At 51.8% G+C, this 23,465-nt stretch overlaps 2 protein-coding genes across 2 annotated transcripts; both read right to left on the bottom strand.

Annotated features, from left to right (window-relative positions):
- Positions 1 to 11,196: 11,196 nt before the first annotated feature.
- Positions 11,197 to 15,001, bottom strand: LOC137148649 (phospholipase A2 inhibitor and Ly6/PLAUR domain-containing protein-like). The gene is made up of 5 exons (XM_067541569.1): positions 14,953 to 15,001; positions 14,066 to 14,182; positions 12,790 to 12,942; positions 12,411 to 12,548; positions 11,197 to 11,541 (listed from the first exon to the last, which is right to left on the bottom strand). The coding sequence occupies exons 1-5, from the start codon at positions 14,999 to 15,001 to the stop codon at positions 11,333 to 11,335; spliced, it is 666 nt and encodes a 221-aa protein (XP_067397670.1). The 3' UTR covers positions 11,197 to 11,332.
- Positions 15,002 to 18,691: 3,690 nt separating this feature from the next.
- LOC137148647 (phospholipase A2 inhibitor and Ly6/PLAUR domain-containing protein-like) lies at positions 18,692 to 23,222 on the bottom strand. The gene is made up of 6 exons (XM_067541567.1): positions 23,150 to 23,222; positions 22,279 to 22,407; positions 21,735 to 21,851; positions 21,182 to 21,334; positions 20,670 to 20,810; positions 18,692 to 19,042 (listed from the first exon to the last, which is right to left on the bottom strand). Exons 2-6 carry the CDS (start codon positions 22,325 to 22,327, stop codon positions 18,828 to 18,830), a joined length of 675 nt encoding a protein of 224 aa, XP_067397668.1. The 5' UTR covers positions 22,328 to 22,407; positions 23,150 to 23,222; the 3' UTR covers positions 18,692 to 18,827.
- Between the last annotated feature and the right edge of the window lie 243 nt (positions 23,223 to 23,465).

Genomic DNA, 23,465 nt, shown 5'->3' with positions numbered 1-23,465 from the left:
CAATAATTCTCTTCCACATTTGCAGGAAAAGGTTAATATGCATGTCAATGATAACACTTCCTTGAAGGGTGCATTAGCCTTATTGGCTAAGGCACATTCCCAGGGAGGCTTTAAATTAGGTCAGCGTGGGCCTCCTGTTGCAACACTTCAGGTGCCACATATTAACCCCACCGTGAGGATTGAGGGACCTTTGAAGACATCTCCTCAAGGATTACACTGAGGCGTTTCTAAATTTCCTGGAAACCAACGTTGGCAAAATAAATCTAACACACGTAACAATCCTGGAATTTCGAGTGGGCGTGCCCCTCGACAGGGTTATACTTTCAGATCCCATGCGGGGCCCTGAGAACGTATTCCTTTCTTTTCAAATATGGCCCAGAACCAATCATGCCCACAGGGATCCAGATCGCCACCGCCCTGCCGAAATGAGGACTTGGTTATGCTGATGCTTAAAGTAATGCAGCAGACCCGGGAAGCTCAATGCCAGGATATCCAGGAACTTCGGACATGCCTAACTGAGCTGATGTTGGAAGACCAAGGCCCAGTACCCTCGGACTGTCCCATGGCCTCCATTGACTCATTTTATTCTCTCCCATGGACAGTTTCCCTTCCTACAGAGTTGGCTGCCTCCAAGGAGATGGTCAAAGAGCCCATAAACTACTTGTCTGCAGAATACTCAGCTTGATGCCATCAGGCCCCAAGTGAAGTCATAGCCCCTTTAGGCAGGAATGCAAATGGGAGACCCACAGTATATGTGGTGGTAGAGGGTCACATTAATTTTATTATAGATACTGGGACCTTAGATCTTCTCCTGTGTCTTCAAGGCATACAAAAATGTTATCAACTTTTGCAAATAACCAGGTCATAACCACACTGTCTAAACCCATCGAAGTAAAAATAGGTCACCTACAAAAACCTCATACCTTTGCTCTAATGAGACTGGCAAACCCAAGAAACAGCTCACTAGGATCTGATTTCCTATACAAATAGGTATGTGTCATTGACTTCATTAATCAGTTGCTGTATTTTACAGAGCAGGCAACTGACTACCCACTATGATCATGCCTGAATGTGGCATGGTGTCTCCAGTGGAGGAATCAGAACCAGAAGGCTATAACCTGGACAAAACAGTGGCTAAACACGGAGACCAACCTGAGTTACAAGCTTTGCTCCACAAGCATGCAGACACATTTGCTACACACAAACATGATTGTGGATGTATGGCAGTCGCTATTGTCGTAGAAGGAGGAGATGTACCAGCACAGAAACAATATCCTTACTCAGACCACGCCAAACCCTATATCGACAAGACTGTTAAGGTTTTACTAACACAGGGAGTACTACGTAGGTGTACTTCCACTGCCAATTCCCCTATTTGGCCTGTTAGGAAACCGGATGGTTCCTGGCATCTCACAGTTGATTACAGACGTCTTATTCAAGTAACACCTACTTGTGCCCCTACAGTGGCCAAGATGCCAGACCTTCTCCAGTCCTTTGATCCAGAAGCAGCATGGTTTACTGTTCTCGATATCAGTAACAACTTTTGTACGTTATCATTAGCCCGCAGTTCCCAGTACCGATTTGCGTTTAGTTTCCAGGGGGTCCAATGTATCTGGAATCGTTTACCCCAGGGATTTCCCGGCATTGTTTCATGCGCAAATGAGGCGCGTACTGTCACGATTCTCTAAACCAACTGCTTTGTTCCAGTATGTAGATGACCTTTGTTTAGCAATTCGTACCAAGAAGGAGCACCTGGAAAGACTTGATGAGCTCCTTCAGATTCGAAAGGAAGCAAGGTTGAAGTGTAATCCTGCCAAGGCACAGTTAATGAGTACTCGTGTCTCTTAGGTCTCAGTTTGACAAAATGAACCTCAGTACTACAGAAAGTGGACACAATACAAAATTGCCCCTACCACAGGACGCAACAGCTTTAAGATCCTTTTTGGGTTTAATTGGGTACCACAGAGACTTCATTCCCAATTTTGTTTCCATTGCAGGTCCTTTGTACCAATTGTTAAAGAAGAATGTTCAATGGGAATGGACTGAGCAACACATGGAATCAGGATCTCAGTTGAAACAGTCCATTGTCAAGGCTCCTGTCTTGATCATTCCAAATACAGAGATACCCTATCATCTGGAGGTGATAGTGAGTGTTAATGCATTAGTGGCTGTGGCTTCACAAGAGAGGCATGGGAGAATCCGACCTGTGGCTTATGCCTCATGTTTAATGTCATCAATTGAGCTTACATATGACAATTGTAAGAAGTACTTGGTGGCCACTAGTTGGGCCATTCAGCATTTTTCTTTTCTAATTGGCCTCAGCCTCATCATATTACAGTCATCGCACACACCCCTTCAGTTTGTGTTGTCTGATGGGGAAGGATGGGCAAGTCTCAAATGCTCGCTTAGCCCACTGGGCATTGCTGTTACAAGGGAAAGATATTGCAGTGAAACCTCTTAGGGCACCATCTCTGTTACCAACTGCCCTGCTGTATGAAGGGGAACCACATATATGTCATAGAACATATTGCAGTGATATCCAGATATAGCTAAACCCCATCAAAGGGAGGAGGCGAGAAAGCTTTTCCTACCCTTCAAGGGGTACCACTTCTTTGTAGACGGCTCTAGTTACTATCATGAAGGGAAACCTTATACTGGGTTCAGAATCTATGCGGTTCCACTGGAAGAAGAAGGAGAACCTCGGGAGAAAACATATTCATGCCCCTCACATTTGGCCCAATACGCTGAATTAGCAGCAGTAGCTTGTGTATTGGAGTACTGCGTGCAGTTCTCCATCACCACTACAAATCAAAACATCTGTCTGTTTTCAGATTCAGCATGGGTGTGCAATTCTCTTACAGAGTTTCTACCATGTTGGGAAACTAATGGGTTCAAATCTTCAGATGGGTCCCCTATTAAGTATGCTTTGCTGTTAAAATACATCCAATGGTTAGCAGCAAAACTCACTACTCCGGAAAAGCCAGTTAGAGTGAAAAAGATAAGGGCCCACTGTAAATTAGAGCCCTATACAATGGAAAATGGGAAGGCCGACAAATTGGCCAGAGAAGGAGCCTGATCAGGGAAATCCTGGAGTAAGAAAGACCAAGAGTGTCCCAGTACTATCTCTGGTCCAGTGTGCCCAATTGCCACAACTAAGGTTGTAAAGACTAACATACCTGACTTAAGAGAGATGCCGAAATCAGATAAGGACATAGTGAGAGTAACCCAAGAGCTTTCCAAAACAGAGGGAGAGTGGTCACTCACAGATCCCTTATACAGAAGATACGGACAGCATTTGCAGATAGTGGATGGAGTTCTGATGTATACAGCAGGTCCTTTCCCTGTGTGGGTAGTTCCAACGCACCTACGGAGGGAAATGTATATGGTTCATGACACTCCAACAGGAGGGCATCAGGGAGTGGACAAAACTGTTCAATATCTTACATCTGTGGAATGGTGGTCGCTTCTGAGGATGGATGTACAACAATATTGTAACAACTGTTCGGCCTGTGCTCAAGCCAATCCTACTCCATCCAAAAGAAATGCGTCATTAAAATCTCAGGTATATGAAGGACCATGGATGGCTCTGCAGATTGACTTCATAGGTCCTCTGCCAAAGACCCAGAGAGGCAACCAATATCTGTTAGTGGTTGTCAATCCTTTTTCAGTAGAGTAGAGTAGGGTATGGTAGAGACATTTCCTTTAAAAACCAATACTGCAAAAGCCACAGACAAGGTACTAGTAGAACAAGTCATCTCTTGATGGGGGATCCCTGCGAAGGTGGAATCAGATCAGGGATCACAGTTTACCGGACAGCTCTTTAAGAACTGCCTTAAATTGATGGGAGTCCCGCAGAGACTCAACATCCCACATAGACCCCAGTCATCTGGGATGGTGGAACAAACCAATCAGACTATAAAGACAGTGTTGAGGAAACTAGATGATGCCAATGGGTGTAACTGGGACACCCTCATGCCTTTAATTCTAATGGCATTGAGGGCAACACCTGTTGCATCCACTGATAAAACACCCTTTGAGGTGATGACAGGCCAAAATATGCGATTACCAGAACATTTGATCTGGCACACCAGTGGCACTCAGCTGGAGGGAATAAAAATGAATACATACCTGCAAAATCTGCAACACCATTTAAATTAGGTCCCCATGCAGGTAGCTGTTAAATTGGGGAAATTCAGATGAAAGGCAAAGGCCTACTTCGACAAAACCCAGAGAGAGAATACTTGGGAGGTTGCAATCAAGTAATGCTGTTAACTTACAAGGCACCAGAGCATGGACGGTGTAACCGATGGATCGCACCATTCCGAGTCATTGATAAACTCAGTTCGGCGGTGTATAAAATTAGGATAACAGGAGGCAAGCGTAATACAGACAAAATTCACCATATTGATCAGTTAAAGTTATATCGATCGTCCAGGTCTCAGGAGCAGCTTCCTCCTCAGGAGCTAGGTGAGCAACAGTTGAAATCATTGCCACTGAAGCCCAGCAGTCAACCACCATGACATGGACACTGGTATTCCTGATTTACTGCACCCTTATCGTCGCTTTAAGGGTAAGACTGAGCCGAAATCAAGAATTTGGGACTAAACTGTTGCAAAAGATACAACAAATCACCCAAGACCAGGAAACACGGCGACATGTACATGCTCAATTAATTGAACATTTGAAGCAAAATGCATCTAAGAAAGGAGTGGAAGAGACTCTTACAATCAATCCAGGCTGTATGGTTACCTTAGAAATGCATACCAAACCAGTGGAAAATGCTTCTATGGACTCATTCCTTTACCTTATATGAATGCACCTTGTACCTTGTACCTTTAATGAAATCCAACTTAAAATTAACCAACTGGTCACTATGAACAATGATCAGCAAAAGGACCAATATCTAGGAAAGGAAATTATCTGCTCTGCATATGGAGAATATGTTATAAATACTATCACAGATATATTGCAAGCTCTAAAACTGGGGAAAGCTCCAGACCGAATCAAAGATGAACAATTACTGCTAACTTTTGGGCTACCAACTAGACAATTATTGGCCAAAAAGTGAATAATTTTCTACCAAAATCCAAAAATGGTTTGAGTCCAAACTACCAAAATGCAAACAATTGTCAAGCAAAAAACAGCTGAAACATGCGATGTTTTTGGCTAAAATCTGCACACTTTTTGGGCAGAAACCATCAAAACCAAAACAAATTCTTTAAGCCAAAAAAATTCAAAAACTGAAAAACATTTGAGTTCACAAGTGAATGATTTTCAACCAAAATGTTCTGGAAACTGAACAACTGTCAGCTGAAAACCAAACTAGTTTGGCCAAAAATCAACCAAAACTGCCAAAAACTTTGGACTGAAACCTGGATGATTTTTAGTCTTAAACTTCAGAAAACATGACGATTTTGCGCCAAGAAATGAAAATAATGTGGCCCAAGACTGCTGAAAACTGAGAAAAAATAGTATGGGGGTGCTTTTTATTTATTTGTTTGGGTTCTTTTTACAAAAAATGGAAAACTTTAGAGGAAAGCAGGCCCTTGCTGTGAAAATGTTTGAGTCAAAAACCTGATTTGCCGTTAAATAAAGAATGGTGATGGGAAATCTGCTCACAAGTCCTCATGCAAGTGTCAGGGGGTTGGTGGCTCCTCACTGAAACATGTGTTTGTGGCGGGGGCGAGGTTTGGTCGGCCCTCTCTCAATACCAAAAAACGGGGAAGGGCCGAAGAGGAGACAGGATCTTGAGACTGACAGTCCCCAGGGCCAATGGGGAGAGTCCAGCGCACTATGTGAGCCGAGTTGCCAGACCTGCCTTGTGTAATACAAACACAGAACTACAGGTATATTTATATATATGCAAAAAAATTACCACATCAAGAAATTCTGCTGCACATACTTTTCCCCATGGGCAGAGGATGAGAGAAAAAACAACGTCACAGATGAGTGATCATGTTACACTGCAGGAAGACACTCACTACAGTGATAGATGTGATATAAAAACCTATGTAGACTGGAATAACCAGCCTTTTACACAAACTGAAAAATAAAAAACCCACACCCACAAAGTTTGCTAAATGCAGTTTAACCCTGTTGTTGGCTCAGTATTTGTAAATTGTGAAGAAAGATTTAGATTATAGATTTTTTTTTACTATTAAAATGAATTAATTTTGAAAAGACCAGTTCTAGCTTTCTAAGTGTTTGAAGGACAAAGATCACAGCAGCATCTGACACTTCCACCAACACCTGTCTGTTTTCTTGACTTTTTAGCTGCTATCTTCCAAAAACATGTCTCTTAAGCCTGTTCTCTTTTCCTGACTTCTTTAGATGGTTCCTAAAACTGCCGTCACTTTCTCCTAAACTCACTGTTTCTCATCCAAGGTCTAATGCAATAAAAATGACAAGAAAAGAACTTTTAAACCATTAATTATCCTAAACTTTTCAGTAATAAATGCAAGAACAGAATGCAAAGATCGGAGGAGTGAGGAATATCGAAAGATGCACAAACACATCCAAAAAAGCATGTGAAGAGGCAAATGAAAAATGGCTAGAACAAAGGAGCATTGAAATTGAAGACGATGACGTGAGACACACGCACAGAGAGATCCATGGCCCCTTTGAAAGAACCACGTGGCAAATAAAGAAGTCAAGAAAAAGAATAAACTGTATCAAGACTACGGATGGAGAGGTTTGGCAACAAAGCCAACAGCATCCTGGAAGGATGGAGGGAGTACGTGAAGGAATGTTTGATGATCCTGAAAAATTGGAAGATTCAGACATTGAAATAGAGAAGAAAAAGCACTGCCTATTACAATGTGGGAACAAGAAAGAGTGCTAACAATTATAAAGGGAGGTAAAGCACCTGGGGAGGAATGTATAGTGCTTGAAACGCTGCAATCCATGAAGCCCAATTCAAAAACCTACCTGCTAAAACTTTTGGAACTTCTGGAGGATTTCTGAACTCCTTTACCGAAGGTTGCTGCGAAGAACATCGAAGTATAAGCCCAATAAGCTCCGTGCAAAGCTGTTGGCACATGTATCATCAACATCTTGAGACATGAATTGGCAGAAGCCAGTTGGGTTTCACCCAGGAGTGGGTATGAAGGAGGCAATTTTTTGGCCCTGAGGGTCTTAGGTTAGCGTGAGAACAAAGTACTCTGTAGAGTATGGGAAGGGATTTGTTAAGATCCAACACAAGATAATACACGTTCTTGCAGAAGGTAGTGCTGACTTCCGAGATCTGTGATTAATAAAAAGCCTGTTCTGAGGACAGAAACTAGCAGTCTGAACTAAGTGAGCTGCATCAAGAGAGGGGAAGGCCATGCTTGCATTGTATCTTGGCAACTTTTAACCTATACATATAATGAGGGAAAATTTAGAAGACACCAACCAGCAGGTCAATGGCGCAGACATCAGCAACGTAAGATTCACTGAGGAACCAGTTTGTATCACTTTGAAGAACTTATTTTTGGGAGCAATGGCAGTATGAAACATGGAATGACGATTAACTCTTGGAAGACAAAAAGCACGGTATTAGTAAATGCCGTAATGCACAAGATAGGCAACACCCGTACGTTGACAGGTAAGGGATGAAACAAAGGAATAATTCCTCCTATTTAGAGAGTCTTATAACATCAGAGCAAAGATCTGAAGGATGGGTCGATGCACCCTCAGCAAGTTTGCAGATGACACTAAGCTGGGGAGAGTGATAGACACGCTGGGGGGCAGGGATAGGACACAGAGTGACCTAGACAAATTGGAGGATTGGGCCAAAAGAAATCTGATGAGGTTCAACAAGGACAAGTGCAGAGTCCTTCACTTAGGAAGGAAGAATCCCATGCACTGCTACAGACTGGGGACTGACGAGCTAGGCAGCAGTTCTGCAGAAAAGGACTTGGGGGTTACAGTGGACAAAAAGCTGGATATGAGTCAGCAGTGTGCCCTGGTTGCCAAGAAGGCTAATGGCATATTGGGCTGCATTAGGAGGAGCATTGACAGCAGATGGATGGAAGTGATTATTTCCCTCTATCTGGCGCTTTGTGAGGCCGCATCTGGAGTATTGCGTCCAGTTTTGGGCCCCCCGTTTCAGGAAGGATGTGGACAAATTGGAGAGAGTCCAGCGGAGGGCAACGAAAATGATTAGCTGGAGCACAAGACTTATGAGGAGAGGCTGAGGGAACTGAGCTTGTTTAGTCTGCAGAAGAGAAGAGTGAGGGGGGATTTATAGTAGCCTTTAACTACCTGAAAAGGGGGTTCCAGGGAGGATGGAGCTAGGCTGTTCTCAGTGGTAGTAGATGACAGAACAAGTAGCAATGGTCTCAAGTTGCAGTGGGGGAGGTCTAGGTTGGATATTAGGAAAACGTTTTTCCCTAGGCGGGTGGTGAAACACTGGAATGGGTTACTAGGGAGCTCCTGGAATCTCCATCCTTAGAGGTTTTTAAGACCCGGCTCAACAAAGCCCTGCCTGGGATGATTTAGTTGGGATTTGTCCTGCTCTGAGCAGGGGGTTGGACTAGATATCTCCTGAGGTCCCTTCCAACCCTAATCTTCTAGGATTCTAGGATTCTATGAAGACATGAGGAAGAAATCAGAAGGACACGGCTCACACACAATACATTCAGCAACTTCCCACATTTCTGTGTGGTGGACAATGAAAAGGACACATCTGCACTAGACGGCCGAAGCGCTACACGTGGTCAGCCCTGCTGGTAGAAAGGATGCTGGCAGCTGACTCTGAACCTTTGAGTTTTGGCTTTACAGAAGAATAATAGAACTTCGCTGCATCACCAAAGCTACGAACGATGGGTGGGCGAGAGGGCTGAATTTTCAAAGAGCACTGTTGGCGGAGACCCTCGGGCAGAGAATAGCATCTTTCTGCAGCGCCGTAGCTCACTGATCGCAGGGTAACCTGACTCAAGGACTCATACGATCCGGCAGGACTGCCGGTAAACTAGGCAGAGTTCCTAGGAGAGCCGGTGATGTGGGAAACGCCACCAGATGGGCTGAGATCCAGAGCAGAGTGGGAGTTTTTCACTTCTGGTGCATTGGTTTGAGCCCTGCCTCCGAGGGCTCTGTGTGATCTGACCCCACCACAAACCGCTTCCTCGGACACCACTCAACAACCTCCCTCTCCTCCCCCCCCCCTCCCCGCCATGGTCCAAACACTCCGGGTGGGAGGGAAGGCACGGCCCATTCGGCTCAGACGGGAGCCTTGTGAGTCGCATCCGGACAGCGGAGTGAATTGAGGGACGTGTTCAAGGCACGGTGTTGTAGGCGCTGCAGAACGGCGTCCCCCACTGGCCTGGCCCTGCACGCCCATGTACACGGTGCCAGCGGGTGGGGGTGGGGCACTCTGCAAAACGGCTCCCGGCACAAATCAAATCAAAAGCCAGAGAAAAGCGGGAACCCCGCGGGCTGCCGGTGGGTGTCAGGAGCCGCCAGGCTGCCTCAAGGCGAGCCCAGAACGGCTTGTCTGAAGCGACATTGGCTCCATTCACCTGCACACGTGTCCCCCCACCCCCAACAGAGCTCAGTGAAACCTCAACCCAAAAATCCCAGGGCAGGCTCACACCCCTTTGGTCTCAGCGATTCACTCCCCTCCAGCCAAGAGCTCAGCCCCCGCTGTGCCACACTCTGCCCCCGGCCCCGCTCAGGGGGGGCGGAGAGTGGAGCTGCTGGGTCATGGCCCAAGGGGTCCGAGAGCGTCCTGTGGAGCCAGGGAGACCCCGACTCTGGCACGGGTGCAGTGGGCTTTGCGGTTCCAGCCAGGCCGGAATGGTCTGTGACCGGCTGCTGGGACGGGAAAGGGGGAACCGCACCCAGCAAAGCCCCATAGCTCCCAAACACCCCGCGCCAGCGGCCGGGAACCTGGCTCACGTGCAGAGCTGGGGTTGGCGATCTTAGAGCAGCTGGGTCTGTCCAGGCCCTGTCCCCCCTCAACCTCTCCCCGGCCCCACCTTGGTTCATCAGTTTATAACCGATGCCCAAACACCCGGATGCGGCAGGGACGGCAGCAAAGGTCGGTGCCTGTTCTTGGTCTGCACCGGGGTGAGAGCAAAGGCAGTGGCGGGGCAGCAGGAACCGGCCTGCTACCCAGGCATCCTCCGGCAGCTCCATAGACTGCACCCCCCTGCCCAGCCAGCTTGAACCCAGCCCCCCTGATTCTCCCTTTGAAGAGTAGACACAGCCCCCTTCGCCCTGCTTCACTTCACTTTCAAATCCTGTCATCTGCAGTGACGTTGGGGAAATTGAAGCGAGAGCCGGCTTATACCCTGGGCTAGGCCTCATGGTGGTCAGATGTAACAGCAGGGCAGTGGGCACCATGCTGCAGGGTATGATGGCTACCAGAGCTCCAGTCCTTTTTGTAGGGAACCCAGGAGTCCCCATCCCGCTCCAACCCAATACACCCACTTTCCTCCCAAAGCGGGGGACAGAACCCAGGAGTCCGGCTCCCAGACCCCATTAGAGACTGAACTGTTCTCAGCCATGTAGCTCCTGGCCTGTGTTGCCTGATTTCCCCTGTAGGGTCTTTCTAAGCCTGATTGTTGGGCATGGAACAGCTTCCATATGAGGAAAGACAAAAAGATTAGGGCCGTTCAGTTTGGCAAAGAGACAGCTAAGAGGGGTTGTGACAGAGGACTAGAAAATCATGCAGTGGTGTGCAGAAAGTGACTAGAAAATTGTTATTTTCCTGTCCCACAGTACCACAACTAAGGTCACTAAATGGAAGTAATAGGCAGCAGGTTTAATAGGAACAAGAGGCCGTGCTTCTTCCCACAATGAATAATTAACCAGTGGAACTCATAGCCAGGGGACATGGTGACGGGCAAAAGTATTGAAGGGCTCCAAAAAGATCTAGATCAGCCCATGGAGGATGCGGCCATCACTGGCAATTAGCAAAGCGGGTCAGCAACGCAATCCCTTCTCTACCTGTCCCTCAGAGTCCACCTGCCAGAAGCCGGGGGGCAGTTATGGGTGGGTCTGCCCTAAATTGCCATGTTCTGTGCACTGCACCTGAAGCTCTGGTACTGGTCACTGTTGGAGACAGGACACTGGGCTAGCTGCACCGTTCACCTGACCCGCTGCAGCTGCTCCTCTGTGCTTATCTGGCTTCTTGGCGGCATCACCCACAAAATTTATTTTTTCCCCACTGAAATAAATAAATAACAAATCCAGGGAATTTGGTCTCCAGTTTGTTTTATTCAGTTCAACACCATAAAGGGGAGGTGAATCCGTCCGGGAGCCGAGAACCCCTGACGGGGGAGGGCGGCTAACACGGGCTGCAGGGGGCATATTTGATGGCCATGCTGCCGTTGCATGCGGTGGGGAATCAGGAGAGAAGCTTCAGTAGGAGGAGCCCAGCGAGGGGTGGAAGGAGGAGACCGGCTGATCCTGGAGAAACACCCCCTGCGCCGGAGGTGCATTTGACCAGGGTTAGATTTGCGCTGTGTCCTCCGAAGGTCGCCTGACCCACTTTTGTCTGAGCGCAGAAAGACTCGGATGCGCAGCCCTTCATGACCATCTGCTCTCGATTTCCACCTGTGTGTTTGGGGGGGAAGCAGGCGATTGTCAGGGAGCAGCTCCGCTCCTCGAGCTAGACGAGGACATAACAGCCACCCCCTCTTCAAGGTCCTTTCAAGGTGCCCACAGCCTCCATCTCCCCATCTGCTCTGCTCCCCACAGCCTGTCTGGGCCTGGATGGTCTCCACCTTTATCCTCCGCTCTGAGACAGATGCACTGTGTGTCCTGAACAAGTCACTTGCAGCCCCATCTAGAGCCCACTGATATTTGGATGAATCAGGCCAGTGTTAGCTGCCTGCTCATGTAGCAAAGCAGCAGCTCAGTGCTGGTGGCAGAGGTGGGATCCCGAAGAAAGGTGGCTTCATAGTGAATTAAGGCACCATGATGGGACTCTGCAAAACTAGATTCCTTTCCAGCCCTGCCCCAGCCTTTCTATGTGACCTTGGGCAAGCCACAGCACCGCTCTGCGCTTCATTTTCCCCATCTTGACAATGGGGAGAACGGTCTATTTTTCTGCCTGTTCTGATTGCAGGCTGTTTGGGGCAGGGACCGTATCTCTCTAAGAGTCCTGTAGCATCTGGTAGAAGAGGGAACGTGATCTGAGGTGGGATGGTGAAGCACCTGGCACAAAAGGGGCTCTCGGTACTAAGCCAGTCCCTACTATGAATAGCTACAGACAAAATTACACACAGGCAATAGATGGGAGAAGAACCAGACCCAAGGGGAGGGAAAGACATTGGCCCAAGGTTGCTCCTGAGACCAGCGCTCAGAAAAGGGCTCAGGTGTCCTGATCTGCAGCCGATACATGTACAGAGCAGATCCCACACAGCGTAATGGGGGGAAACAAGAAAGAAAAAATAACCCCAGAATAAAGGAAGTGAAGGTACCATAACTGATGCTCTCAGCCATCTCGATACATTGGGTCTCGTCTCCAGTACACTCTGTGATCTCTCCACTGCACTGACTGAATAAAGCGTAGCAGCCAAGGCAGTGACGGCCATTGGGTTTGGTGTCAGCCGGGGGCACTGGGAGGAAGCAGAGCAAACACGGTCAGCTCCGGGGAACGAGCCCGGGCAGGCGTCGGGGCTGGGAGAGCAGCTGGGGGCTGCCCGGCTCAGCCCTGGTGCCCCCTGCAGGGGGAGCTGTACCTCCAGGGACAATGAACAGGGGAGCAGAGCAGTTTGCAGCAGGGAGTTAACCTGGGATGGATCCAGGCAGCCGGAGGTGCAGGGGTGGGGCAGCAGAGGCGGAGATGGGGAGACGTACCTGTAACATTGACTGTTCTGCAGGCCTCTCCCACGCAGCAGGCGAAGATTGTCCGTGTTGTCATTCCCGTCCCAAAACTCACTGAGATGGGACCGTCTTTACAGAGGCTGGATGTCAGACAGTGCTTGATAACGGTCTGGATCTTTTCTCCTCCTGCAGAGGAGGAGAAGACAGAGATTTATTCCCCTTCCATGCCCAGCCCTTTGGTGCCGTGTGCCGTTATCCTTCCTCTACCACTGGGGAAACTGAGGCACAGAGCGAGGAAAGTGACTCGCCCGAGGTCCCACGGGTGTAAACAAAGCGATTTTGTCACCTAAATCCAGCATTTATATCCTGCAACTCCCCACTCAGCTGCCGCCTACCCCCGGAGTCCCCGAATCTCCTGCCCATAAAGGCCTTTCATTGCCAACATTTCCAGCAGTGGGTATGGGCAGGGCCACCGAAATCACACGCCGTGCATCCAGGTCACCTCTTAGCCGCAGCGGAATTCACAGACTAGCAGTTCCCCTGCTGCTGTCAGCCATGGGGCCTGATCCAGGAGACACGCTCTGAGCCTGCCCACCGGATCGGGCCCTGCACACAGCACAGCTGGTGAGGAGGTGACCAGGAGGAGGGGTTGCCCCCAGTGTAGCAATGATCCCGGTGGGCCGGACACTCCCCGTGAAGTGGGAGAATCAGAGACTGAGAGAGACTCACCCGGTGGCCAGGGACGACCGGAGAAGGGGAGAGATCGGGGCCGAAGCCCCCACCCTGATTCGGGATGAGTGGGGATTTGAACTTGGCTCCCCCACGAAACAGCTGAGCGCCCCAGCCGCTGGTCTCAGGGCAGCCCCTCCTCCACCACCACCTTTTCCGAGGACGGACGCCTGGCGAGGGGTTCCCGGCTGTGAATCCCAAGCAGAACTGGGACTTAGGGCCAAATATTGAGTGAGGGGTGGACCTTATGCCACACCCCTCTCCTCCGGGTTTCCCATTGGCTGGCTTGGGAGGCTGCCTGCTCGGTAGGCTGCCTGTTGTGGATCCATCCTCAGTGGGCCCCTGGTGCCCTGGCTGGCTCTTCCCTGGGGAGGTCGGGATAGCAGGGCTGAGCCGCAGGCCCTGTGGGGGAGCTAGCCACAGGGTCTGGCATGGAACCCAGGCGTCCTGGCCCCTTTCCTTTCCTGCTCAGACCACGCACAAAACTCTGTTCCCAGAGCCAGGACTAGGAGAGGACCCAGGCATCCTAGCTCCCCAGCCTGTTGGCTGTGCCATGTTGGTTATGGTCCATCTCACCTACCAAATGTGCTTTCTGTCAGAGCGACACCACAAGTGTCTTCTCCAAGGGTGCAGGTCTGTAGGGAGCCCGTGCAGTTGTTTCCTGGTCCACTGCAAACCTCACACTGCAGACAGGCCCCTTGAGAGGGAGAGAGAACACGAGTCACCTGGATTTGTCCCTCCCTCGCCTTCCCCTGAGCTCTGCGAGGCACCCCGGGTACAGCGCCCCGGTGTCCCTCATCCACCGCGCTGCCCCAGGTTTGGCCCTGCTCCCAGCTGGCTCCAGACATTTCATGCTGCTCCGTGGCTGCATCTCCCCGGCTGTGCTGCAGTGTTTAGTTCCCAGTGTTTTTTCCCACCTCACAGATAAGAGAGGAGATTCCCCAGGGCTGTGAGCTGGTATCGCTCTCTCCAGCACGGGGCACCAATGGCTGGTGAACACCTGCTAGTGGTTGCAGAGCAGCTCTACGCCCCACGGCCACTGCTGGGGACCTGGCCCCATTGACTCCAGTGGGGCTACAGCTAATTGACACCCAGTGGGGAGCAGAGAGAAACGCCCTTCGTATTGCCGGGAGCTCCTGTTACTGAAATTCACTCCACTGCCTTTCAGAAACCAGACAATCCCTTTTCAGAAATATCCTTGGCTTCTGGCCAGCCCTGAATCATGCCAAGTCAGGACACGGTTCTAGTGATTTAAAGTATAAATATTTCCTCCCATTTCCACAATTGTTTTACTCGTCACAGGGACTGTGTGACTTCCAGCCCTCTCCTCCTCTGCTGTTGTCACTCAGACGCTCCCAGCCGGCCCCCGTTGTGTTAATGGACGGTTTTATCTGCCAGGCTGCTCTGAGCTTTTGTACATTGGAGAAGTCAGGAAATCAGCCCCTGTAAGAGCAGAGCCCGACTCACCCAGCGCCAGGAGAGCAGCGAGGATGCAGACGGCAAGAGAAGCCTGCATGGTGATGGGGAAGCAGTAGATCGGCGCTGGGGGTCTGCAGCCAAAACTCTGGCCGGGGGATTTATCACAGCCGGGCTGCAATGAGAGCAGAAGAGGGATTGCACATGCAAGATCCGGACTGCAGGGTGGGTGGAACCTCAGCCATTTGCACAGCTCTGGAGTAGCCACACCTCCGACCCCTTTGTGGCTGATATGTTCACGGCACCCACCTGGAGAACCCAGGGACTAAACTCAAACAGTCTCGCCGGACGGCTGCAGCGTAAAATGAGTTTGTTTCCAGGAACCAAGAGCGATCACGCACAAGCCCCAAAGAGAAGAGAGAGACAAAGCAGGCTGCTCCCGATGGCAGCAGGAGACAACTCAGCCCACCTGGGTCTAAGCTGGTTCTTTCCTGGCTGCCTCTAGTCGCACGCTCGGGTTGCCAACCCTCCAGCATTGTCCTGGAGTCTCCATTAATTAAAAATCCATCGTTAATGAAAGTTTATGTCATGTGAGGAAAGCCGGCCGCTCTGTCACACGCTTCCCTGCATACTCCCCCTGAAGACTACCAGCGAGTGCAGGAGACCCCACTGCCTCGATCCACCCACTCTTAAAGTGACAGTTTGCCACTCACAACTACAGCGCAGCAGTGGGTGGCTCCCTCCCCCCCCCCCCGACCTCCCCTCAGTCTCAGGCAGCTGTTTGCAGAGGCTGGGAAGAGACCTGGAGCCCACGGGTGTTTTCTCTTGGATAGGACCCGTCAGCTGCCCTCTTTGCATGCTGGCTCTCACCTTCTTCAACGCTCCTGTGGTGCAGGAGTGGGGCTGGCAGCCAGGACTCCTGGGTTCTGTGCCTGGCTCTGGGAGAGGAGTGAGGTCTAGTGGGTTAGAGCAGAGGGGGCTGGGAACCAGGACTCCTGGGATCCAACCCAGGTTCCAGAAGGGGAGTGGGGGCTAGTGGTTAGAGCACTAGCAGACCAGAGGGTATCACTTACCAAACACTCCCTAGCGAAAGGTTTGCCCGGAGTGAAGTACGTGAATGATGCAGCGAAGCAGAAAAGCTGTACCAGGCGCTCGCTCTTTCCAGTCACATTCGGGGCTGCCTCTGTCTCTCTCCCTTTTTATAGCAGGGCTCAGGTCCCTGCTGTGACGCAGTGCAGGACATCAGACGTATTCGCATGCTGCCTCGGGTCGAGTCTATACGTTTTTATTCCCCTCGCCGGCCCTGCCCCCTTTGAACGCCTATGAACACTGACACGTTCTCCTCCCCTCCTGCCACGAAGTGGAACTAGAGGAATGAGGGACACCAGCTCCCGTGGAAGGCTGGGGGTGGCAGCGTGGGGCAGCGGGTCACACAAGGGACAGGGCAGCAGGACTCCTGGGTTCTGTTCCTGGTGCCATGTAGATTAAGGGCAGGACACTTGGATCCAGTTTCTGTCCTTGGGAGAAGAAGAATCCAGGGGTAGAGAAGCGAGGGTGGGAGCCCGGCCGCTTGGGTTCTATGGAGTGGAAAGTGGGACACAGTAGAGCAGGGTTGGATGGGTCTTGGAAATCTGGGCTCCGTGTGGTCTAGTGGGTTAACACAGGTCAGGACTTCTGGGTCCCGGAGAGAAGTGAGCGGGGGCTAGTAGTTAATACTGGTTGTCAGGACTCCGTTTCATTCCCCAGCTCTGGGAGTAGATGGGATGGGAGTAGAGTCTATTGGGTTAGCGCGTGGGGGCTGAGATCCAGGACTCCTGGACTCTATCCCTGGCTCCAGAAGGGTAGTGTGGGCTAGTGGAAGGAGCAGGAAGGGCTGGGAGGTAGGACTTCTGGATTCTCTTCCCAGCTCCACCAATCGCTCTGTGACCTTGGGAAAGTCACAGGATCTTTCTTTCCTTTCCATTGTATATGTTACAACAACATTGGGCGTACCTCCACAGGACTGCCTAATACCCTGTGAACGTTATCAAATCATCAGGTAGGTAAATTTGCCAATGCCTTTGTTATTGATTTACCGTTCTCATGACTTTGTGAAAAGCCTGATTGGAAAGCCTGTGAAGGGAGGAATATTAGCTCCTGGAGTTGGGAGGTCGCTTGTCTAAGAGAAGCACTTGCGAACATGAAAGCATGACAACTATTAAAGAATGGACACACGTCGTTTCACTAAAAAAAACAAAGCAAAACAAATCAACCCCAAAGCAGACCAGACCGTTGTCAGAGATTGCCCTGAAATCCAGGCTCCTGCTTTTATAACCTGACTTGTTTTTTTCATGTTACAGGTTTACCAACGTAAGGCTGGTTAAGACCTTGTGGGACGGGAAAAGGGGAACCGCATCCAGCAAAGGTCTTGTGATGCCAGCCATGCCGCGCTGGAGGGTGGGCGGGCGCCTGGCTCACGTGCAGAGCTGGGGTTGGCGTTCTTGGAGCAGCTGGGTCCGTCCAGGCCATGAGCCCTCCACCCCTCGACATCTTGGCTCATCAGTTTATAACCGATGCCCAAACACCAGGATGTGGCCGAGACGGCAGCAAAGGTCGGTGCCTGTTCTTGGGCTGCGCTGGGGTGAGAGCAAAGGCTGAAGATGCTGTGCCTAGGGGCACGTGAGCTGTGAGTTCTCCAGCAGAGCCATCAGACTGCACGGCCCTCCCTGGGCCAGGGAGAGAACCCAGCAGCCCTGATTCCCCCTTTGAAGAACAGATGCAGCCCCACGCCCCACTTCACTTCACTTTCAAACCGCCTTCATCCTCGGTGACGTAGGGGAAATGGAAACGAGAGCCGGCTTACACCCTGGGCTGGGCCTCACCATGCTCAAACGTAGCAGCAGGGCAGTGGGCACCGCGCTGCGGGGTATGACGGCTACCAGAGCTCCCGTCCTTTTTGTATGGAACCCAGGAGCCCTGATTCCAGGTCCCGCTCCCGTTCCAACCCAATACACCCCACTTTCCTCCCAGGACTGCGGAGAGAACCCAGGAGTCCTGGCTCCCAGCCCCCATTAGAAGCTGAACTGATGTTCTTCTCTGCTGTGTAACTCCAGCCCGCGTTCCCTGATTTCCACACTGGGGTCTTTCTAAGCCTGATCGTAGCGTATGGATCGGCTTCCGTATGACGTGAGACTAAAAGGTAAGTTCAGCTTGGCAAAGAGATGACGAAGGGGCAGTGTGACAGAGGGCTGCAAAATCATGCTATGGTGTGCAGAAAGTGACTAGAGAATTGCTATTTCCCCTGTCCCGCAGTACCACAACTAGGGGTCACCCAAAAAAATTAACAGGCAGCAGCTTTAGTACAAACAAGAGGCCATACCTTTTTTCCTGTATTGTACAATTAACGTGGGGAACTCATTGCCAGATGATGTGGTGACAGGCAAAAGTACAACGGGGTTCTAAAAAGAGCTAGATCAGTTCATGAAGAATGGGGCCATCAATGGCTATTAGCCAGGATGATCAGGGATGCAACCCCCTACTCCGGGTGTCCCTAAACCTCTCACTGCCAGAAGCCGGTAGGGGAAGCCCAGGGTGGGTCTCTCCAAACGTGTTGTGTTCTGTGCACCACGCCTGAAGTTCTGGTTGTGCCACTGTTGGAGACAGGACACTGGGCTAGCTGCACCATTCACGTGACCCGGTGCGGCCGTGCTTCTGTCCTTAACTGGCTTCTTGACGGCACCACCCACGGGAATTCATTTTTTCCCTGTTGTTATAACTAAATAAATAAGATTCCAAAGAATTTGGTCTCCAGTTTGATTTATTCAGTGCAACACCATAACGGGGAGGTGAATCCGTCCGGGAGCTGGGAACCCCTGGTGGGGGGAGCAGCTGACACAGGCTGTGGGGTGCACTTGAGGGCAATGTCACCGTTGCGTGTGGTGGGGAAATCAGAAGAGAAGCTTCAGTAGGAGGAGCTCAGCGAGGGCTGGGAGGAGGAGCCCGGCTGCTCCTGGAGCCACGCCCCCTGCGCCGGAGGCCGCTCTGCATTGGCCCGTGATTACATTTGCACTAATCTCTGCGAAGGCACTAGAACCCGCTTTTAACTCAGCACAGACGGACTCAGAAGTGCAGCCCTTCATGACGAACTGCGCTGGATTTCCACCTGTGTGTTTGGGGGGAAGCAGGCGATTGTCAGGGAGCAGCTCCTCTCCTCGAGCTAGACGAGGACATAATGGTCACCCCCACTTCAGGGCCCCTCCAAGGTGCCCTACATCTCCCCATCTGCTCTGCTCCCCCCAGCCTGTCTGGGCCTGGATGCCCCCCCCCTTCTCCTCCGCTGACACATATGCACAAGTCATTGCAGCCCCGATCTGGAGCCCACCAGTGACACCCGGACTGGATCAGGCCGTGTTATCCACACCATTCAGCTAGCAAAGCAGCAGCTCAGTGCTGGTGGGAGCGGTGGGATCGCTAAGAAGGGTGGCTTCCTAGTGAGTTAAGGCACCATGATGGGACTCCATCAATTTAATGTCAATTCCCAACCCCACCACAGCCTTGCTGTGTGACTTTAGGCAAGTCACAGCACAGCTCTGTGCCTCAGTTACCCCATCTTTCAAATGCAGAGAAAAATCCTTTTTGCCTGTTCAGATTGCCGGCTCTGTGGTGGCAGGGACTGTATCTCTCTAGGAGTCTTTTAGCTGCTGGCAGATGAGGGGACCCCGATCGCACCCAAGGTCTGTCCAGCACCCAGCACAAGAGGAGACCCCCGTCTCGGGCAGGTGTCTGTCCAGTGCCTGGCACAACAGAGGGATCCAGGCAGGGGGAATGGGAAGAGCCATGGCCCACGGGCACTGGCCTCGGGGGGCGCCAGACAGGCCCTTCACATGAGCCACCCCGGAGGGAGCGCGGCTGCCGGGCTGCCTGGGAGCGGCGGAGCAAAGCAGCAGGCTCTGCAAAGCACACGCCTCCCTTCCCACCCACACCAGAGTGCCAGCCCCGGGCGAGAGGCGCGCACTCCTGTGCTGGTCTCCCACTGGTGGTGCAGGCAGAGTGGGTCGGGCTCTGGCAGGGCAGAGACCTGGAGGCGAGGCCGAGTCTTGCTGCTGCTGCTGCTGAGAGCAGGCTTCGTGCGGGCGGTCGATGGGGGTGCAAATGCAAGCACTGGGCGCCAGAGCGCCATGGTATGCCACCGGATCCAGGACTCAGCCAGTCCCTACCACACAGGTACCCAAACTGTGGGGTGCACCCTTGGGGGGCATGGCGGAATGTTTGGGGGTGGGGAGGGAGTGTCCCTCTGCCCCACTCGGCTCCAGCTCCAGCCCTGCCCTCAGCCTCAGCTCCTGTTCTGCTTCCGGCTCTGGCCGCTCCTGGCCCCAGACATGCCCCCGGCCTCAGCTCCTGGCTCCTGACCCTCAGGCAACAGCATCGGCCCCAGACCCCCACTGCTGCCTTACTCCCAGCTGCAGCCCCAGCCACAGCTCCAGTCCTGGCCCCGACCTCGGCCCTGGTCCTGACCAAGGGGGGCATGGACAGAGGTAAGGGGGGGCCAAGTAAAAAGAGTTACAGACTGAACCACACACAGGCAGCGGATGGCAGCAGGTCTAGAGGCCCAGGGAGAGGAAGACACTGGCCCAGGGTGACCCAGGAGGCCAGCGCTGGGAACAGAACCCAGGTGTCCTGATCTGCAGCCGATGCCTTTACCAAACAGACCCCACCCAGAGTCTCGCTTCTGCTCTATGGGGGGGAACATCAAAGGAAAAATAACCCCAGAAGAAATAAAGAGAAGTTACTGAGATTTATGGTCATGGTGGCGTCGACACAGTGGGTCTCGGCTCCCGTACAATCTACGATCTCGTCCCAGCACTGCTCAGAGGATGAAGTGAAGCAGCCAGGGCAGGTTCGTCCATTGGGTTTGGTGTCGGCCAGGAGCGCTGGAAGGAAGCAGAGCAAATGTGGTCTGTTCCGGGGGATGAGACCAGGCAGGCGTCGGTGCCGGGAGAGCAGCTGGGGGCTGCCCGGCTCTGCCCTGGTACACCCTGCAGGGGAAGCTGTAGCTCCGGGGGCAGCAGGGAGGCTTGCAGCAGGGAGCCTGGATCCCGCCCCCGGTGGAGGCAGCTGAGTTCACACCTGGTGGCTCCTAGAGCCCCACCCCCTAGACTCCTCCCTCCCAGGGGCTGAGTGTGGTTCCATGGGGCTCCCCCTGCAGGGCGGGAGGACCAGTCTCAGGACGCTAACGTGGGGCAGGTGCCAGGCGCCGGAGGTGTGGGGGTGGGGGAGGAGAGGCAGAGATGGGGAGATGTACCTGTAACCGTGATTGTATTGCAGGCCTCTGCCATGCAGCAGGCAGAGCTCGTCCTTATTTTCATTCCCATCCCAAAATTCACAGAGTCGGAGCCGGTTTTACATTCGCTGGAAGTCGCACAGGCCTTGGCAATGGTCTGGTTCTTCACTCCCACTGCACAGAAGGAGACGGAGAAGACAGAGAAGTTCACAACGACGCGCTGTGACATTATCCTTCCTCTACCCAAGGGGAGAATGAGGCACGGAGGGGGGGGAAGTGACTCGCCCGAGGTCCCACAGGCATAAACACAGTGATTTTGTCACCTAAATCCAGCATTTATATCCTCCAGTTCCCTGCTCAGCTGCTGCCTACCCCTGGAGGCCCCGAATCCCCTGCCCATAAAGACCTTTAGTTGCCCAAATTTTCACCAGTGGGTACAGGCAGGGCCATCAAAATCCCCACGCCGTGTGTCCAGCCACCCCTTAGCCACAGCAGGATTCATAAGCCTGGTGTCCCTTGCCGATATCACCTGCCTGGCTAGATCCCGGACAATCACTGGATCCATCTCACCTACCCAGCATGAATTCCATAAGAAGGATGACACAAGTGTCTTGCCCGGAGGCACAGGTCTGCATGGGGCCCGTACAGCTGTTTCCTTGTGCAGTGCAAACCTCACACTGCAGACAGGACCCTTGAGGAGGAGAGAGAACATGATGTGTTTAGATTTGTCCCTTCCTTGCCCCCTTCCATTCCCCTGAATTTAACTGACTCCAGCTGGGAATCAGCTAGAAATGTCTTTTATATTGTCTTGAGGTCATGCTACTGAAATCAGATCTGTTTCCTTTCAGACAAACATGTCCTTGGTTTCTGGCCAGCTCTGAAATGCTCCCAGTCAGGACACATTTCTCCTGATTTAAAGAATAAATATTTCCTCCTATTTCCCGAACAGTTTCACTCATTGTCACAGGGACTTTGTGACTTCCAGCGCTTTCCTCCTCTGATGTTGCCATTTAGATGCTCCCAACTGGCCTCCATTATTCTGTTGCTGATGATCAGTTACATTAACCATGTTGGAGAAGTCAGGAAATCAGCCCCTGTAGGAACAGAGCCCGACTCACCCACTGCCAGGAGAGCAGCGAGGATGCAGACGGCAAGAGAAGCCTTCATGGTGATGGGGAAGCAGTAAATCGGTGCTGGGGGTCTCTGATGCAGCCAAATCTCCAGCCAGGGTATTTATCACAGACAGGCTGAAATGAGATCAGAAGAGGCATTGCACACGCATGATCCAGTCGACAGGGATGGGTGGAACCTCGGAGCCATTTGCCAGAGTGCTGGAGTAGCAGCTCTTTTGCTCAGAGTGCTCTGACGCCTTCACGGCTGGGATGTTCCTGGCACCCCCTAGAGAAGTTGGAGACAAACCTGAAATGCTCCTGCTGGAAGGCTGCAGCGTAAGGTGACTTTGTTTCTGGGGATCCAGAACGATCACCCACGAGAACCAAAACAAGAGGGAGACAAAGGAGACTGTTCTCTACGGCAGCTAGAGACAGCGCAGCCCACCTTGTTCTGGGCTGGTTCTTTGCAGACTGCCCCTGGTCCCACACTTCCCTGCAGATCCCCAAAGACTGACAGCAGCACCAGGACACCCCAAGCCCCTGACCCACCCACTCTTAAAGTGATAGCTTGCCATTGCAAACAGTCCTCAACACACAACGTCCATGAACATCCAGATGGTGGATTTGTGGGGCTGGGAGCCAGAAGTCCTGCGATTTCTCCCCAGCTGTAAGAGGGGTTGGAGTCTAGTGGTTAGAGCAGGGGGTGCTGGGAGCCAGGACACCCAGGTTGTATCCCTGGCTTCAGAAGAAGAGTGGGGTCTAGTGGTTAGAGTGGGGGAGGGATGGCACCCTTGACTCCCAGGTTCTGTCTCCGGCTCCAGAAGGGGGGTGATATCTATTGCTTAGAGCACAAAACGGTCAGAGGGGTCTCACTTACCAAATGCTCCTTAGAGTAAAAATTGCCCAGAGAGAAGCGCGTAGCTAAAGCTGTACCTGTCTCTTGCTCTTTCCTGTCACATCCAGGGCTGCCTTTGTCTCTCCTTCTCTTTTTATAGATGGGGCTCAGGTTCCTGCTGTGATGCAATGTAGAAACTTAAACAGATTTTCACACTTCACTAACTAGAGTCCATAAGTTTGTATTCTCCTCGCCGGCCCTGCCCCCCCCTTTGAACACCTGTACACACTGTCTCGTTCTCCTCCCTGCCTGCCAGGAAGTGAAATTAGAGTAATGAGTGACACCAGATCCCCGTGGA

This window comes from Emydura macquarii, unplaced genomic scaffold (genome assembly GCF_026122565.2).
Source record: "Emydura macquarii macquarii isolate MOO-44397 ecotype Brisbane River unplaced genomic scaffold, CSIRO-AGI_Emac_v2 contig_676, whole genome shotgun sequence".
NCBI classification, from domain to species: domain Eukaryota; kingdom Metazoa; phylum Chordata; order Testudines; family Chelidae; genus Emydura; species Emydura macquarii.
The sequence above is the reverse complement of the archived record's forward strand: the minus strand, read 5'-3'. Positions and strand labels throughout refer to the sequence as shown.

Bases quoted from the DNA above. Each gene is read 5' to 3' on its own strand.
- LOC137148649 (XM_067541569.1), bottom strand. From the start codon at position 15,001: ATGCAGGCTTCTCTTGCCGTCTGCATCCTCGCTGCTCTCCTGGCGCTG. The intron at 14,183-14,952 runs GTGAGTCGGGCT...CTCCCTCTCAAG, and splicing joins CGCTGCTCTCCTGGCGCTGG to GGGCCTGTCTGCAGTGTGAG. The intron at 12,943-14,065 runs GTAGGTGAGATG...CCTCCTCTGCAG, and splicing joins TCTGACAGAAAGCACATTTG to GAGGAGAAAAGATCCAGACC.
- LOC137148647 (XM_067541567.1), bottom strand. From the start codon at position 22,327: ATGAAGGCTTCTCTTGCCGTCTGCATCCTCGCTGCTCTCCTGGCAGTG. The intron at 21,335-21,734 runs GTAGGTGAGATG...CCTTCTGTGCAG, and splicing joins TCTTATGGAATTCATGCTGG to TGGGAGTGAAGAACCAGACC. The intron at 19,043-20,669 runs GTAACTTCTCTT...CCAAACACACAG, and splicing joins CACCATGACCATAAATCTCA to GTGGAAATCCAGCGCAGTTC.